This window comes from Aythya ferina (genome assembly GCF_964211825.1).
Source record: "Aythya ferina genome assembly, chromosome: 11".
Taxonomy (NCBI): Eukaryota; Metazoa; Chordata; class Aves; order Anseriformes; family Anatidae; genus Aythya; species Aythya ferina.
In genome coordinates, this window is record NC_140307.1 from 17,488,832 (window position 1) to 17,508,459 (window position 19,628).

The 19,628-nt window shown below is 37.7% G+C and overlaps 1 protein-coding gene across 8 annotated transcripts in view; it reads right to left on the reverse strand.

Moving 5' to 3' along the window:
- RNF111 (ring finger protein 111) overlaps nucleotides 1-19,628 on the reverse strand; it is a gene marked incomplete at its 5' end in the record, with an annotated part of 51,782 nt that overhangs the window by 16,639 nt on the left and 15,515 nt on the right. For 6 of the 8 annotated variants that reach the window (XM_084532886.1, XM_084532884.1, XM_084532882.1 and 3 more), the window contains 6 exons: nucleotides 147-402; nucleotides 1,253-1,572; nucleotides 2,482-2,679; nucleotides 4,894-5,057; nucleotides 7,872-7,998; nucleotides 17,315-18,210. In XM_084532886.1, coding sequence (XP_084389012.1) covers nucleotides 147-402; nucleotides 1,253-1,572; nucleotides 2,482-2,679; nucleotides 4,894-5,057; nucleotides 7,872-7,998; nucleotides 17,315-18,210 — 1,961 coding nt within the window. The remainder of the gene's footprint in view (nucleotides 1-146; nucleotides 403-1,252; nucleotides 1,573-2,481; nucleotides 2,680-4,893; nucleotides 5,058-7,871; nucleotides 7,999-17,314; nucleotides 18,211-19,628) is intronic. The other 2 variants (XM_084532883.1, XM_084532881.1) reach the window with 1 other exon arrangement.

A 19,628-nucleotide genomic window follows, 5' to 3' on the forward strand; every position in this document is an offset into this window, starting at 1 on the left:
CTTAGCATGCATTTTTCTAGGCCATCTTTACAATCAAAGTAAGCAGACAGTAAAAGTTTTCATATGTTGTCAGGGAAGCTGTTTTCTTGTTTGTTTTGTCATCCGTTCCAACGCACAGATATCCAGAACTTATCATCAGTACTTACAGGGAGAATGCATATAATGCCGGCAGGAAGAAAGCGATGCCTGAGGAGGAGGTTGGGGCTGGGGCTGTGCAACCATACTTGATCCATACCCATCTATTGTTATTGATTGGCTTGGGCCAGCACCAGCCTGATGCCCATAAATCGCAGTTCGAGATGAAGAACCAGGACAGCAGGGATCAAAAGCAGACGTTCCATGAAAAGCACCACTTCCATGACTTCTTATGCCATTGCTGCTTAAGTCTACTGGCAACGCCTGCTGCATAAACAAACCACCTCTTTTTCAAGCAATTCTTCAGACATTGAAAACAAAGTCACCCTCAAACATAATATGCTAAAAAACGAATAAATACTATCTGGGATCCAGGTTTTTAAGTTTTAAGACTTGGTTCTGGAACATTCCTTAGATACGATTAACATTTCTTATTCCTAAATTCTTGAATCTGACAAAAGAGACTGAATTAGTTATACCAGTACCATATAAACACACAACAAGGCTACGATGGATAAATCAAGTCTGTGGGAGCTGCACACTTTGAATTATTTGCAGGCAAACAACAAACTTTAGTGTTTTCAGTTGTGTCTACTGTATTACACTTAAAACATACACCAGATTGTGCCAATTTAATTTACAACATGTAGAACTATCAGTAACGTTCTTAGATTTTTAACAGTATTGTTTTAGATCTGTTTTTTAGTTACTTTGGAAGTCTTAAAAGCAATGACTTTAGAAAAGCAACTTTTCTTTTTATAAACTGAACCTTAGACTGATTTTTCTTCCCTTAAAGCAGCTCACTTATGCACAAAACTATGATCTGCAAAGTGTATTCCAAGGTATTTATGTTTGTTTTGACTAAATAGCAAAATAAAATAAGCCTTATAGTCATCAAGATAATGTCAGCTGTCAATGATTATTTGTCAGGTTATGACTTCTCTCATAATATATGGACACAAAAATGCAAACTAACTCAAATTTTCTGTTTAGTTCCTTTTTATCGCGTCTGCTACAGAACATGAGAATAACCCACAATTCAGCATCCTATTCTATTCTTCCATACCTATAACACAACTTGAAATCACAAAGGAATAGTTACAAAAATTAAACGTGCCTGCTCATGGTAACTGGTGCCAGAACTGCTGCTTGCTCCACAAGGGGCAGGCACTGGAGGAGGCCTTTCAACAGGGCAGCTGGAGTCACTGAACGAAGGAGACAGCGGAACAGCTGGGTGAGGGTTGTGGTGGTGGTGGTGGTGGTGTTGAAAGTGGTGGCCATGCTGCTGAAAGCAGCTTGTATGCGGATGCCCCAGTGCATGATGATTCTGTGAAGATCCTCCACATGGAGAATGCTGAGGGCAGCAAGATGGTAACCGTGGCATGGCCGGAGGGCCAGTTTCCAGTGTCGTATTAGATGCAGTTCTTCTCGTATCATCTTTAAATTAAAAGAAGTTAACATTAAAGTATAAGAAATTAGTAAAGCCAGACACCATAAAGCAGAGTCTGAAATTTAAAAAACAGTACTTCATGATTAAATAATTAACTGATCAGAAAACAGATACAGACTACAACAAAACAAACTGGATAAAAAAAATGAGGATTTAGCCATGCCTGCCAAATGAAGCAAAAATGAACAGTTTCAGTGAATGTACACATGAAAACCACTAGAGGAAACGAACTGAAACTTGCTTTATTATTCCAGTAGTTTAACACACATTATCAGCAGGGAAGTAGAAAAGACTGTCCCTGTGGCTAATATGTACAGACCTATTTTGATCCAGTATCCTCAAATTCCTTTGTCAGTGTGGTCAGCTCAGGTTTTTTTTGTACATCACCTGACTTGCAGAAAGTGAAAGAGCACCCATATCTCAGACATGTTGCAAGTGCTACCCATACTTACAGCTCTCTTATAGGTCTGTATAGACATGCTTCCAGTGAAGCAATCTACAGGTTGACATCTTTCACTTCCTTATACCACACACATAAAAAAAAAAAAAAACCCAACAACACTGCCATGGAGGACTCCACTCCCAGTGAACTACATTCTGCCTCCTCAGAAATTAAGTGCATGGTTATTGATCAGATATAATTGAACCTTCCCAATAAGCAAGCACAGAATGCTCCTGCACCACCTCATTCATCTTTGGGACAAAAATGATCACTGTTTTCAGATTCCTTTCCTCTCAACTTTACACAGTCAATCTAACCAATCTCAACTTATTATTGCTATCTTCAGTCCTAAGAGATCATAAGCTACTTAAGCTAGAGGAGGTTAATCAGCTTTCTCTATCTCCTTTGTACTGGCAGGCAATACAACAGTTTAGAAAGCTCTCATATTCTGTACCTCCAGCTGAAGAACCAGCAGTGCTGCTATTCGGAAGACTAGAAGTCGTCTCTGGTGCTGCAGAGGGCTGGCTGGTGGAGACGTTTGGAGCTGCATCAGAGGCCTGCTCTGAGGTAGACGTACTAGAACTGTTACTGGAACCAGAACTCACAACCTGGGGCTCCACCCTAGCTGATGTGGTTGGCACAACTGTCGGCTCTAGCAGGGGAAGAAAAAAGTTTCCATGTTCTGAAAACAGTTACTAACGTATTTGCGGAAGTTTTCTATAAATTCAAAGGCTAAGTATTCTAAGATTAAGTATTACCCTTACCATCTTTTAAGGCCTACGAAGCACAAGAAAATTTTTAGATAACTAACCAAGATCATCATAATAACATCTAAACTAGATGAGCTACTTTACTTCACAAGCTTCAGCTATTCTATATGTACATTTTTAAAGACTACTGTGAGATAAACTTGGTTTCTAGTCTCAGTAGACGTTGAGACTAGAACCAGATTCATTAGTCAGTATTTGAGACTTCAAGTTCATTTTGCAGATTATGAAGAATATACATACATACATATTTCGTTGGACCCACAGAAAATTTACCACACTTCATAGATTTTGTTCTCTGCTACACAACTGTGAACAAGTAAAGTTTTAAAAGGATAAATAAATGGTGGCATAGTTCAAATTCAGTTTTAAAAAGTCTGCCTTTGACTACGTTTAAAATTTCTAACTACTGACAAGGCAATGACATGCCTAGGAATAAGAGATACCATAAAAGGTAAGATCAGAAACAGAACAGCCTTTTTTTTTTTAGTAAAAAATGCCTGCATGGGTATAATAAAAAAGCATTAAGATAGTTCAAATGCTTCTCTTACACAAAGTCTTGAAGTAAAATATGACTCGTTTTCAAGATTTCTCTCCTAATCTAATAGGTATATCAGCAACTCAACACGGAAGGAATAAGCGCATCTCCCTTTCTGCAGTCTTCCAGATGATCACATTAAAAACATCACTTGATATCTATGCTTAAATCCCTTTAAATTTAAATGTGGCGTTCTGATTTTAATTAAAGCAAGTATTTTCGGGAAGTACGTTTAAATTCAGGCAAAAAACCATCCGTGAAACAGGACACACAGAGCCTAAGACTGGTGTGTGAATACATAGTACATGAGACTGGATGCTAATGCATTCTAAAAGCAATCCTGCAGTCATGCAACTTACTCTATTAGCCTCAAGCATCCTACTAGCCTATTACCGTTTTGATTTGTTACCAATAATGCAAGCAGTTCTGTTCCCTCTCTACCTCCCTCCACCCCCAAAAAAAACATAAAACAAATAAAAGCCAGTAGGCTTGGTCAATCTCAAAATGCTAGCGAAGAAAAAATCATTTTTAAACGCACTTCTCAGGTGCTAATTCACAAAGGTAAGTGGGAAGATAACCCTTTTACTCTCATGTAAGTAGCCAAGTTTTAATACTGGTACCTTTGAAGACATCCATAAAGTTAGGAATAAGTACATCCTTGCCTTGTAACAGTTTCAATTCAGAATGTGTCTATTTTCACAATGGTTTGTATGTGACACATGTACATGTAAGTTACATTAATAAATGCTATTTCCTCTCCAATGATAGAGCTGTTGGGATATTTCATAGTAAAACTATAAAGCACAAAAAAGCTGTAAATCAACCTATCTTCTTCCTTTAAAACCATCGACAAACCAAAAAATTCCAAACCATCCAAATCACCCCCAAAATCAAGGCATCTTAAAGAATAATACACTAACTTTCATACAGAGATGGAACTGTAACAGTGCAAAACTTCTGTTAAACATTCACAGCAGGGCATACCCAAAAAATTCTTCAGAGTGACTACCAGCAACACCAACAAAAACACGTATGAGTTTAAGATTTTCCTCTGGCAACATCTAACAATAATAATTGGAAATCTTTCTTATGATTTTCAGCAGGAATACATTTAAGTGCCAGTACGTTTTAACACGAAGAGGCAATGAGAGGTCACAGTTTCAGAAATCGAGCATGCTTTACTATATATATATATATATTTTTATTTTTTTTTTTAATTCATTTGTACTCCAAAGAAGAGTCATAACTCCAAAGCACTACCATGAGATTTTCCTTTCCTAACACTGTACTGAAATAAAAACATAGATTTAGAGCCGTGGTTCCAACCTAGTCTGTAATTCCTGCCTGGTGACTCACCTTTCAGACTCACACTCAAGTCAGCTTTTTAAAGAAAGTTAGACATGGAGGATCCACTGAAATATCTGAACTTTTAATTTGAAAAATAAAGTTGCAAGAAGATTTTCTGACATTCTACCAGACTTTTTCACAAAACAGTATGCAACTAATACAATTAATTCGGCTCACCTTAAAGGAAGGAACTTCTCAGAGCAGTATGACTTACCATCCTCATCCACCGTGAGGTCCACGACTTCTGCTGCGTTCTGTCTGAGGGGCTGTATGACTGTGGAAATCCTGCTGCGGTTCCGCTGCTCTTGAGGCCGCGCAGCATGAGAACTAGAGCTTTGTCCCCAGTGTGATCTTGAGTGTCCGAGTGTTGAACGAGACCTTAAAAAAGGTATTAGCTTAACTACTGACCTAAATCTTGCCTTTTTGTTTTTCCTTCCACCTCACTGTTTGGGAGGCTGCTGTTTTATTTTTCAATAATAGAATAGAGTTTTGTTATGCTGAAATACACATCTAGTGAATATGGAGCGGCAAGGCATTTAAGTGTTACTGCAGCCTGTAACAGACAACATAACAGCACCTATCTAACAGGTAGAAATTAGACATCTTTAATATTTGTTTCTGTGAAATAAACACCAGTAATTTATTTAAAAAAAAATCACTGTGAAACTGTATCAGTCAAGCAGCGATCACATCAATTGTATGTTTTTATTTTCTTGTAGAACACGAGTCTCTGAATCCTACGCTATTCCTATGCAGTCTGAAACAGATCTATCAATGATGAAAGAAGCGTTAAGATTGTAAAAATTAGTAAATACTAAGTTTTGAGTGTTAATTTGAGATGACGTGTTTTCAGAGGATGATTTCTAATCTTTAATGTTGAAGTTCAGAGATTGCTTTGGACATTCTCTTAAACATTTCCCTCACTCCCATTTAGAAATAAACACAGCTTTGTATTATGCGTTATGAAGCTTAAGTGAAATGTAGCTGAAGAAAGGAAATCATAAGCCCGTACCATACCTAAGGAAACGGACAGGTTTGTTTCTGTAATATAACAGCATCCATTCTATTTAATGCTACAGAGCATCAGAAATAGTATTTTAATTTTTGCTACTCCGATTTTTTTTTATTTTTTATTTTTTTTTACTTCCACCAAAAATACATTTTTACCATTTAAAGCAGGTAAAAGTCTATCCACAAGTTACATGACAATAAAGGAAACCATTTATCTTGCTCTGAACAGTATTCTGAGATTGGTAGATAGTTTTCATAATGTTCAGTTTGCTTACAGCATTTACATTTTTATCCTGAACTACCATTAAGACTTCCAATAGCTGCCTTTGTTCCTTAAATTGTTCTTTGACAAAGCTAACATTCCTGAACCACAGGAAAATCTGCATAGTAATTAACATTCAAAGTACTGAAGACTAGTGTGGAAGGGACACTTCCTGACGTTTTGGTATCAAGATTGGAATTGGAATTTAAGACTCTTCCTTGCCATAGCAATCTTCCTGGAATTGTTTTTGTACTGTATTTGTTAATCACACAGAATCATGACATTTTCCAATAGAAAACCAAAAATTTCATGAGAAGATAATAAATTTTGAGTAAAATCTCTTCTTAACAGTTGAGGGAAAGTACATAAAGGGCTCGACAGCAAAAAAAAAATTCTATTTGCCCACCCCATTATGAATTTAATAAAAATTAATTTAAGAAGTCTTCATGTTAGAAAGTCTAACAAATTGAATGGATCAAAATTTAAATACACCAGAGAAAACCCTTGGTTCAGTCCCTTCCTCAATGAAGAGGAAAACACCACTGACATCAATATAAATGAGAGGGGTGTTGCTGCTGTTATCTTGGCAGTACCACTGCAGAAGGTAAGGTAGAAAAGTAGTAATTTTTTTGTATGTTATTTTTTTATGGCTACTACAGCAAACATTTTCTATTGATGGTGAGAAGAGGAAAGCTGAGTTTTAAACAGCATTTTATGCATCTTTAATCAGGTTTCAGCTGACGTTCTGTAAGCACTATCATATTGCCTCCTTTTTAACCCCCCTAAAGCTTCACATGAAGTTTTAAGTGGCTAAAACAAACTTGATCCAGCTCTAGCTGAAGTCTTTGCAAGAATATTTCTCTTAAGTTTTACAATTGTTCTTCTCAACAACACATTCGTATGGATAAATTAACTATTTCTGGAAACATATTTCTAACCATCTCAAGAGAAAGCATCTATTGATTCTGCAGCTTTTGCTTTCTTACAAAGAATATTCTACATCTTTAAATATAAAGAATTATAAAGAAACATGTTGTTGAATAAATCCATTTTTAAAATGTTGATTTCTTTCATCTCTCCCTGTTTTCTCTGCTACAAAATATGCAACCCAGATTTATAAGTGTGACATCTTGTGTGTGTCAGTTTTATAAAAAATATCAAGGAGCTTGTTTGAAGCACTCATGAAATCCCCCTCATTATGCACACACCTGACTAAACCATGAAATGAGTTTTGCTAGGATATGCCATTTATTCCAATGAAGTGATGTCTGTAGGAAAATCCATCTGTTTTTTAACTTTAAAATTACATTAATGAAAGCACAATCTGCTGAGAAACACACAGGATGTTTGTATATTTTACTGTCTATTTTTCCTTTGTCATTTTATAAAAAATTGATGGCCATTCTTCATATTCCACAGTTTTGTCCTCATGTTCACAAACAAGTGTATTTAATTGGTAGGCATCTCCAACAGTCCCATGCACATGACAGTTTCAAGTCTTCCACTTCAAGGAAGTCCTCTCTATTAGATTTTAGAGAACCTGACAAATATGGAGCAAAATTTCCATAGGGGCACAGAAGAACAGGAAAACATTATGAGGCAGTGGCTTCACAGGAAGATGCTTTCAGAGCAAGGTTGTTCTCTCTAGGATCACACTACACAGCTTTGCTTCCCTGAAGTTCTCCCTCTCAGACACACTATCCACAGCCACCTCACCAAATCCATCAGTTGTATTTTCAAGCTTTAGCAAAGCTGTGGGGTTTGACTTTTTCTCTTTTGGAATCATAAATGCATACTAGGCCTGGTAGTATAGAATTTCTGTAACATTACCTTATGGGCTTTTAATGATACAGACCCTTGTGACAAACACTGAGTCAAGCAAAATTTTACTAATACAAAGAGACACCAGTCTTACTCACCTGTAGCTCTCACCAACTGTGACAATCTCCACTTCACTATCCGTTGAGGTAACATTTATTTCTTCATTAGCAGTGACCTGGGGAGTGGAGGATGCTTCAATCACCACAACATCTTCATCAATACTTCCTAATGAGGAAAGAGGAAGAAGAAAGTTTGCATACTTAATTTTAAAAGCTGTCATTTATGAGACTTTTTTCCCCCTTGACTTAAAATGTAGGTGCATTTCATAGTTTATGTCAAAACTTTAGGTGCAACTGTCAAATACGTGACCTAATTATGAGAGGTAGCAATTCTGCTTTAAGTATTTATGAGTAAAAGGAAGATGACAAAGAGGGGGGGAAGCTACAGATGTGCAAATTTACATTCTACTGTGTATTGGAAGTGATTCTGGCTAATTTTATCAGCTGTAACACCGATGAGATTCAGTCATTTAATATAAAACCAAAAGCTTTGAAACTAGCAAAGCAGGAGTGGTTTATTATTATTTAATAGCTTTATTTTTTTTGTATGTTCATACGTATTCAAATCTAACCTTAAGGCTAGACAATAGCAACAGGAAAAGCGATGTACCAACTAAGAAACGTTATTCATTTCCAAAACAAATTGAAGACCACAAATGCATTGATGCTTAAAACATCTTTAAGTCTACATTTTCATTGGCATTCACAATCATATAATAGACTGGCAAAGTTAAAAATGGAACTATCAGCAGTAGAAATAACCAAATACCTCACAAAATCAACTCAGAGACAAGATTTGCCAGGAAATAATTCCTGCTTTAGGAAGAGTGGTTAAAGTTCCAGTCTAATACCCATACATATGGGAACCCTTCTCTGTAGCTACAATACTGGCAATGACAAGTTTGAATACCTCGAATACTTAAATTGAGCTACAAATTTACTCACTGTTCCAATGCCACTGAACACAAAGGAATTTATTAAATAAATGAGCTCTCTACCTTAGAAACAACAAAGTCTACCATTTTGAGATCTGAGAATTTCTTTAAGAAAAGTGCTTAAAGAATTTGCCCTCACTCTAGTCAGTAATTCTGTCCTGTATGGACTGTTCTGCCCCACGACAAGGTGCATGCTCCTTTCTTCATTCATTCACAGCAGGCAACAGCTCCCTGGTCTAGCAGAAGGGCTCCACAAGAGCTCTGCAACTTCTTAGCTGTGCCATTATAAGTGAAGCAGCAAAGACTAATAGATTTCGGAGGTTGGGGGGTGGGCCACCCTCCCTCTTATTCCCCTCAAGCACCAACTTTTTTATGCGTTGACAAACCAACAGCTTTCCTTTGTTTCTGGTCACACTACTCCCAGAGAGACTGGTGCCTGACGATGGGAACAGCCTTACTTCCAAATGCTGTTATTCACCAAAATGTCACAAGCACAAGTAGTGTGTGACAAAATTAAGTCACGGAACTCATTTGAAAATATTGGCAGAAACCAAGCGCATTATTACAGCGTCTCAAAAGCAAAGTCAGACACTGAAACCAAAAAATACAGGGGGGGCATTTACTCAAAGTGAAAAAACTGCAGCTGAAGTCTTCACCATGTTGAGCAGAAAGTAAATGTCATGCTGCTGACATCTTACAGGTCACAGGCGAATGCGCAACAGCTTCCTTACGCAAAACAATCTTAGGAACTTCTCAGGTAAAACCAACCAGCTACGCAGCTGGTGAAAGGTCAGTTAGAAAACACATGACTGTTTTTTACCCCATCTCTTGGCTTCCAAACACGCACTGCTTTAAGTACAGTAAATTTGAAAGCACTCCTGGGAGTCCAAACCGCCTCAGCCTCAGTAGTTATTTAAGTTTAAGACAGGTCAAAAAGCAAGAAGATTTAGGCTGAAGAGAGATCTCAGTATTTCTGAACACAAAGAGCACCTCCCTGAGGCCGAAACCATATGCTGTGTAATTCCAGCATGCATCTCTCTGCTTGAGCTCTGAGGCAAGCTTCTCATGAAAACCAAAGGCAACTCTCAATTGAATATCCATGCAATTCAGATGCCCACCTTTCCACCTTTTAAAGTTGATTTTTTTAAAGCAAATCTTTAGCTAAGACGTGATTTTACAGACTATACATTAGTCAGACTGTAGAAAGCATCAGGCCTGTCACTAGCTGAACAGGTTTTATAACCTCCAAAATAATAAAGGAAGTCTTCAGGAAAATAGCCAATGGTACTATAAATAGGATCCAGCGTGGCTATATTCCAACCTTCCGCCTTCCTACCTGCTTATGCTTTCCAGTGGGTCTCCTGAAGTCAAAAGCACAAACCGATTGGGTTTTCATGCCAGAGCACTTTCAGAACTACACAATGAATCAGTAATACACTGCAAAATGAAGACTAACAACAAAAGTCTCTAAGCTACAATAAATGCCTTACAAGCATTTGTAAGATTATATTCCTAGTTGTGTATGATCATAATGTTAAATTATGATCATACACAACAAACTTTGTACCCCCTTTTATTTAAAAGGGTCTTCTGCGTAAAGTTTATTAGAAGCACACCAAAAGGAAAAAGTGCATGTATGTGAACCTTGTGTATTTTAGGAACACTGTAGTTGTTTGGAGAATGGCATATAAAAGTTGACCAATCTACCAATATAAACCAATTTCATTACATACTTTTATCTGAACAATAACTTTAAAAAGATCAGCTGAACAGCAACATTTCAGAAACAAAGACCACTGAGGTAATGTTCGTAATCCTTATGAAGTTCCTCTTCTGTAGTCAGACAATTATTTTCAATAAAACCCAGTTTTAATGTGCTTTGTAATTTATAGAACACACCAAGAGACAAGGGGAAAAACAAAACCAGAAAATATCCAAACCCAAGAATGCACAAAGTGTGAAAATACTTGCATTTTGTCCTCAGTATTATTTCTGACCCCACAGTCCACCACACAGGATGTTTTTATATAGTTTGCCATCACAAGGTACACAATTATTTGTTTTAATAGATGTACCAGTCACTAACCAGTCACCTTCTCCTGGAATGAACTCTAACAAACTTGATCATAAATTATAAATATTAATACATCACTCATCAATGTATCATCTCAATGATCTATCCTGCAAGAGAACAGCTGAATTTGTATGAGTGTTACTATAACAATCCTGTACTACTGGAAATTATTCATTCTTCACGAAGAAGAGTCATTGGACTGATGGCAGGAAAATAGTTACCCAGACTTATGTTTTTTTTCCTTGTTGTCTCCCCTGCCCCCCTGCTCTCAGCGTAACACCTATTGTTATATAGCAAGCAGAAAACAACCCTCCTGTAGGTATACACCACTCTGCTGTCTCCTGAGTAACAAACTGGAGAATAGTTCACTTGCTATGTTTTGTGACGAAATTAGCCTTTGGACTACCACTGAAGGATTCATTCAACATTTTTAAACGAGCTTGTTAAAACCAAAACTTCTGAAAGTTACAAACTTTGTTGTTGTTGTTTTATTATTATTATTATTATTTGCCCTACCTACATCCACAACTTGTATTTTACAGCACATACAAGACACCAAATTTCAGTTTGTAAGTTCCTCATAACCTCACAAACTCAGAGATATTAGCAGTAGTTAGCAATTAGGTTTTGTTAGTAGTTAGCAATTGAAGCTTTTTAAACCCTTCTTTATATTAAAAACCTAGTGCTCAGCCAGCCTAGGGGAAAGGATGAAGTAGACCGGCATGAACCCAAATTCAAGCAGGCTCAAATGATACTCACCCCTTAACAAGCAAAACAACCCCCACCACAGGCCCTATGCCACCAAGACAGCAAATCTGTCAGATTAATTTACTGAGCCCAGTACAACTCTTGAGTAACACTCTGCCATCCAGTATTCAGACCTTTAAATGAGCGTAACTTCTCCCCAGAAAACTGCAACGTCAGAAGTATATCTGCTAGGTGCTGCTGACAGACCACGAGCAGTTCTGGGAAGCAAGTTTTAATCTTAAATGCTTCAATAACCCAGAGGTTGTGAACAAGCAGGGCTTTACACACAGTAGTATCACTTCACTTTGACAGACCATAGCATGGCTTAGAGATTTAGCAGTCACCAGTTAGCACCTATTTCCTACAAAGGACACAAATATTGCTGCTGTAACATCCAAGGTTATGCTTGGCCAACTACTGTCCTTCCTGGAGGGTACGTTGCTAGATTTTAACCAGATGAAATACTACATGTAAAATAGTCAACAACTTTTACCACATACGATTTCAAATGAGACAGCCTGACCAAGCCATAAGTGAAAACAGAAGATACTTAAAGTAAGAAGTCAATTTCCAGTGACAAAGATGACTTATTTTGAGTTCCAAGCTTTCACTAGATCAGACCAAGGGCCTGTTCTGACCCATATTCTCTATCAGCTGCAACACACACACAAAAAAAAAAAATGCTCTGAAAGTAGAAAATCCAGGCTACAACCTTTATTTGAAATTTGTCCTACCACTGAGCAGTCACTACTCCATTACAAACACCAGGAAGCGTATCCTTGCCTGCTCGCTGTTGATGGGCAGCTGTCAGTAAGCATCTAACGCCCTTCTGAACTCGCTGGCACTACCTGCCTCTGCAGCACCTTGTGATGGCAAGTTCAAATTCACTACCTGGTTAGTAATTCAGCTTGAAATTGATAATATCCTAATAGCGTTAATGAGTTTTACATGTGACTTGTGTGGAACATACTTTTCAACAGCTGTGCAAGATGGGAGAAATCCGCAAAAACATGCAATTGCCTAGGACTCTGCACCCTAGCGGAAAAGGGAGTCAGGCACCAGAATTTAGGGGATCTCACCCAACTGTGAGGTATGCTCATGTGGGTTAATAAGCCCAGACTCTACTTATGTTGTAACCAAGCACACAGGCCTCAGCCCTATCAGCAATGCCACAGCAAACCAGCTCTGTAACGTATTTCCAGCACAAAACGCTGCAGCAGTCAGTGAAGTGCTGAAGTGAATCCCCAAGCTAACTGATTACTGCAGTTATTTAAAGCTTCAATTCACATCGGATAGGTACAGTGAGAATAGCTAACGGGGGCTGCTCACACAGCCAGGTGCTGCCTTCTGCACTACTCGGAGCTCTTCCCTAGCCCCCGTCCAGTAACACAGTAGAAAGGACACAGATTGGTTTCCTTGTTCGCTACTGAGATAAAAGCTCTTAATTATGACCTGCATCAGTTACTGTGGGAAGAAAAGAGCACGGTGTAATTTTAGCAGAAATTAAGTAACTGAAAAATCATTAACAAAAGACAGCTCATTTCCATTTCATATGTGCTCATCTTGAGCTGTTAACAGAAACCCATTAATGCAAACAAGTAGCACTTCATGTTCGGATTAGCATTTTCACCAGCCTCTGGCTTCTAAAATATCAGATGTCTACATTCAACATTCTTGGAAGACGCACAACAAATACGGGAGTGGATTCGGGCTCATCATTCTTTTTTAACAGAAGCTTGTTCCAATCAGCCTTGAACAAAAGCTGGAGCAGCTTCTCATCAGCATCACATTCTAAGCAAAGTGACAAGACCTGTCTAGCACCAGCAATCAGAAAAAATACAAAGTCTGGCTTGCAAGGAATTCGAAGGCCTATTAGGCCAACAATTTATAACAGTACAAAATTATACTTTTTTTTTTAAATAACACTTCCCATTATTCATGGTTTAGATTTACTGCCAACTGAGAGTATGTGAAGCTAAAACCTGCTCCACTTCTAGCTTTTTCTGAAGTGCTGGCTGTCTCCAAATGGCAACCCCAGCCATTTTAGGTCCAAGCTGAAAATGCTGTCAGTACCAGAGTATCAGAGAAGTTTCATTACAATGCTACAGAGATCCAAAGCCAGTAACAAGCTGCAAAGCCACAGGATTTTCTCTATAGGTGTTTACACAGGTCCTCCCTCTAAGGGAGAGAGAAAAGTTTCTGGGCTACCTAACAAAACACAATCAAATACCCATTTTACAGTAAAATGACTGCAAACGGCAACATCTTTAACTGTGAGCCCCCTATTTCAATTAATATTAACTGAGCATCATATAGATTAGAATAGATAGCCCTAGTAGCACTGCAATTTCAAGTGTAACCACATCATTGAACTGCAGTGAGTTGTTTTGTCCATGTCCCCAAACTTTCCTCCCTCCCCTGAACAAGCCTCATCTGGTCATCTCCAAATTAATGAGGACAGCTGCCCTTTATGACCAACAGGTGGTAAAACAACCTAATCCAGTCCCAGGTGTCCTGACTTGGTACTTGCTCAATCCCCTTCTATTCCCAAAGCACCTAAATTCCACCAGAAGAATAGCTGAAGCCCTGTAACAGAAGAGAAAAAGGTAGACAAACTCTGTAAAGCATTGGTTTCTTTGGGTGTGTTTTTCTGTTGTGATTTTTTTTTGGGGGGGGGGGGTGAAGGTGTAGTAAAGATTTTATAAAAGGCATCATTAAAAGAATAACAAAGAAAACGCAGACCTCCATTCACATCATTTTCCAAAAATAACCAAGTTAATTTCATTACCTACAGGAACTCATGTATTACTTCATTGACTCAAAAGATGTGTTATTTTGATTTCTTGCAATAGTCAAGTATTTTTTACTAACAGTGTATGTTAATCAAAATTGCCAAGTCTTTAAATGCATTGTGTCTTTAGAAAAAAAATGAATGTTTGAAACAAAGAAGTATTTTTGACATATCCTTCACACAAACTGCTAGCAAGTAGGCCACAACAATAGTCACATCACTGTGCTGACTGCTTAGTAGGCATTTAGTTACTACCGTATCTTTTAAAATAGTATTTTTCCTTTTCTGATTCTTCTTCTCCTTTCCTAAGACCCCCCTCTAATACTTCTAAATATATGCTGCAGGCCTCCCAATCGTAGTGGAAGATCTTTGCCTTTCAATATATCGTGTCCTTGCAGCAGATGCATACACAACCCTCGAGTGCCAATCTAGAGGGGGGTGAGGGGAATCTTCCCAAGCAGTAACAGGCTAGGGTAGCATTGCTAGCAATACAATCCTCTCCATATAGATATCTAACATTATCATGCTTGCTCACTATAGAGAGGAATTAAATACTATTTTCTCAGTCAGCCCCATTTTTGTCCCTATTAGCTCAGTAACTAGAAATACCTTATATAACCAAAAAGCTACATGAAGTGTTAATCAGGCTCTTCTCTTACTAAAAATAGGGCACTAGCACAAAGGAAGTCTGCTCAACTTCCCATTCTATCATCCATGTAAATAAAACGCTCAAAGCCTTTCCATCAATGTGTCCACTGGAAAAAGAAATACAGTATTTGTATCTCCTAGCCCAGAATTACTTCTCAGCTCACTGAAAGTGTTAATTCTGAAGTACAGCCACCATAATACATATTCTTTAAGTGTAACTTATTTCAGTTACAACTTACACCAGTAGTTTCATCTCAATTGGTGCCGAGTTAATCAATGTGAGAATGAATACTACCTCAAATTAATTAAATGTGCTTTTCAACGCATGTTTCAAGTAGCAAGTATAAAAATAAAGCTATCAGACAATATATTTACTTTTTCACATGACTACATGAAACAAATTGCAAATTCCAGTCTCCCGATCATCAGAATAACATCACACAATTATTATTAGAATTCACCTGACCAGCTTGAATATTCAGTGATTATTACATCCATTTTTAAAGAGCTCTCTAACAGACTCTTTTCAAATACCTAAGGAGAGCCCTGCTGTAGAAATCCTTGTGTTCTACCCTTCAACAGAAAGAGAAGTTCAGACATGGCGTTAATTGAATTTTAATTTTAGAAGTGCAATAGGTTTTAGCAGTTCAAGTAGATTAAAACACAACTGCAAGTTCTCTCCATAAATACATTTATCGTGGTTAGAAATAGATGGTTGCCTGAGAAGCCATAACCTACGTTTCCTCATCCATTTACTAGTTTCACTGTTGCCTGGCACACTGTGTGTGCTTGCATGTGGAAAGAGCATTGTTAATGGTCCTACATCATTCTACAGTTACAAGAAAGTTCATCCTCTCTGAAAACGAGAAGAAATGATTAACCAGGAAATAGGAAGTGTTGACACAGTAATTTCCCAAACTTGTTTTTAGTATGAATGTATGCATGTCCTCTTACGTTAATTATTTACAACTTGTACCTTCTCTACGCTTGGACATGCATTTCAGACACGTAACTTTTCAAAGCTTAAAAAAAAAAAATTGCATTTCTGTCCTCACAAATGTGCATGGAGATAATTAAGCCTGCGCAATAGTCCTCCCATTTTAGAGTTATTTATGCAGTCCTAACACTGCTTGAGTAAGATTTTTGCATTACAAATTTTACTTCTTGTATTAAAACAGTATATTAAAGAATAGCATTTAAATTATTTCCTACAACAATGAATAAGTAATAATCTATTTAGTACTGTGGTTCTGTTCAAGCATACATTGTGCTCTAACATAAACATACAGATTTTTTACCTTGTACTTGCAATTTCAGTCAGTTTTTCTTTGAATAAAGATCAGCACAGTCCAAGATACTGTTTCATTTTGTAAAACACATTTGTCATTGAACAATAGATAAATGAAACATGGCAGCACAGACTAACACTATGTAACGTCCTGTGTATCTACCTCTCCATGCTCAACAAAAAGCTAAAATGATTCACAGAAGGCACAACTGCAACATCATGAATATAACTGGCCCCAGTCTTGCAACTGCCTTTCTCTTGGCAACTTTATGAAGAACGGAATTCTAAGACAAGTGGTAGAGGAGGAAAAAAAATAACATTTGAGCATATCCTTAAATACCTATCAAGACATACTAGAGAAGCATCTCTGTAAACAACTGCAAGATCATTCACTAAGTATTTGGTATATATACAATACTCTGCTTTCCACAACTTCAGGCCTTAGAATTTGCTTTTATTATTGCAATAATAAAGCTACCTTCCACTAATCCTAGTTCACATTATTATCACAGTGACCTTGTCTTTTTAAAGTTGTCAAGCATTGTTAATTATATTAGCAGACATGTTATAGATACCTCTTCCTACGTTCTGAGACCATTTCCACAATCGGTTAACAAAACAGTATTACAAAGTTTAGCAATTCCAGTGTAAAAGTTAACATCTTTAATGCTATTTAAAATAACTTTAAAATGTAACAATTCCACAGCATGTGACTAATTAGATTCAACAATGTTCCAGCACCTTGTTTAGACCATTAACTTCACCTTTTACACTGGAGGATTCTCAATTTGTAATTTTACTGGAAGTTATCAGTGTGCTTTTCCCAAGCATTTATGGTCTAATGTTCAAATTATTATTATAGTTAAGTCTACTTGCAGTATAACTTCTTTAAAAAACACAAAACCAAGCACTCCAAAGCACCTATAAATTGAAGAAAAAAAAGCATACTGCACATAGCGAAAGCTCCATAACAAAAGTAGCTCAGGAATTCAGTTTTACCTGAAGGAACAGCTGTATTGTTCTGGTGGTTTTCACCAGTTGACACAAATAAGTCTTCCTCCCCTTCAGTAGATGAACTGGAAGAAGATTCACTACTGAGATCATTCTCACTTGAACTGCTAGAGCTGGGTAGTAAAGCGTACTTTCTCCGAGCTAACACTTCCCGTTTTTTCCTCTGCATTAAAATTCGTTCTTTTTGGTTCTGTGTCCGCTGTGAGGAACTGGTTTTCACAAATCTCTTTCTATAAGGAAGTCTTCTCAAAGAACTGCTGTGAAAACAGGGCCTTTTCATTAATAACCCAGGTACAGAGTCTGCCTCAGTCCGAGGCCACTTTTGTGACCTTGCACTATGAGTTCTACTTGTAGTATTCAACACTGCCTGAGGGTGTCTTACAGGAGCATCTTTTTCTTCTTCAGACGTTACTGTGTCAGAGTCTCCAAAATGTAGGCTGGATGAAGGTGAAGAGATACAGTCACTAAAAGAAGAGTCATTGTCTTCACTCTGTGTTTCTAGATGCTGTCTTAATCCTAAGATTCCTTGGTTTTCTTTATCAGGACAATTCTGAGTATATGAAGGACCAGCCTGCTGGCTCTTGCGTTTTTTTCGCACCACAATACTTTTGTCTGGGTCTGTACGGTTGCCATTCATTTCCTTCTGCTTTTGAGAATCACCACATAAGTGAGAGAACTCATTCCCTACTTTACTAGCAATCATCTCAACTTCTGCAGGGAAGCTTTTGGCTGCCCCAATAGGCTCAGGGTTCAAGAGGATCCCCTTCAGACTCTCCTGTCTCTTTGGTGCATCAGAAGGAACTTCACTCTTCATATCCGCTTTTAGAGTATAAACTATATTACATTCAGGAGTCCATTTAGACATGGAAAGTTTTAAGAAAGGCCTAGAAATAAAAACAGATATGCATTAGAAAAAAAGAAAGCAATGGATTTTTTCAAGACCAAAGTAAGAAAAAAGTCATTTGTCATTTATTGATAAGACTCCCCATCCCTCAGGAAAAGTGAAACAGGAATAAAAGAAACAAGTGTTTCATAACAATATTGTAAATACTGCTTGACATGTAGTTTTTAGTTAAGACGCAACTATACTACTTGCATTGAATAGACGTTCCTGTAGGCAGCAAAAATACTACCGCTTCCACGGAGGAAATATCAACCTATGTCTGCAAAACACATGAATGTCTGTTTTACCAACGGTTAAGCATGAGTTTTACAGGCTACTGTTTACAGAAATTGCATGACCTTGAGCTAAAGAGCTCCAATATTTAACCATCAACTAAACTGTATTCTTATACAGACATTGAATGCCTTGCATACAATGCATGATACAGTACGGCAACAACTGAGCTATAAAAATGAGTTACTTCGAATTCATGATTACTTTCTGACAAGGGAACGAATAAAACAGGAGACATTTTGAACCTTACTACTTTGGGGTAAAGTAATAGAAAACCATCAGTTTATTTAAAGAGAATAAATAACCACACATTAATAGTATAGTGTACATACAAAGCTGTTTTCAGCCCATGTTCTACTCCGCAATAGAAATTGAGCATCTATCACATGTACCCTTAATAGTCAGCACCAGATGGGCTCCCCTCTGGGTCAAATACCAGGCTGATAACATACAAAGTTAGCCTCAAAGACCATTTCTAATAAAAACTTGTGTACCAGGTGACTACAGAGAGGAAAACAAAACAATAACCTCAGTAATACTTGACCTTCTACCTGCTTCACCTGGCACCTCTGCTTTCTGTTTAAATTCCCAAAAGGAAGTGACAAAAGAATTTGGTTCCCGCTGTGATAACCACCGAAGCACTCTTTACTGCAAGTAATACAACTTTTTTTTTTTGCACCTCATATAAATAAGGCTACTGTAGACATCTGCCACTTGTACTACTTAAGCAGCTAAGTGCTCCCTCTTTACTGCCACCCCCTCAGCTCGCTTGAAGAACACCTCCTGTGCTCTTCTGCCAGAAGTGTTAATACACTGAAACAGACTACAGAGCTGACCAAACTGAGAAAGATTTCCCAGTCAGATCAGACACCAGCCTGATTCATTGCATACACACGTAACCAGTGGTACCTGGCTTAACCAGGAGGCTGCGTCAAAAAAAAAAAAAACTGCGTAATTGTAGCTCATGTGGAAATGAGGCTCCTCAAGCAGCACATCTGGTACATCCGCGAGGCCACAAGAAAGACTAAGTCAGTAACGGTAAGATCTCTGGTAGGTAGCACTGCCTACTCCAGTCAGCATCTTCTGCCTGAACCACCAAATTCAGTTTTCAGAAGGCTGACATGT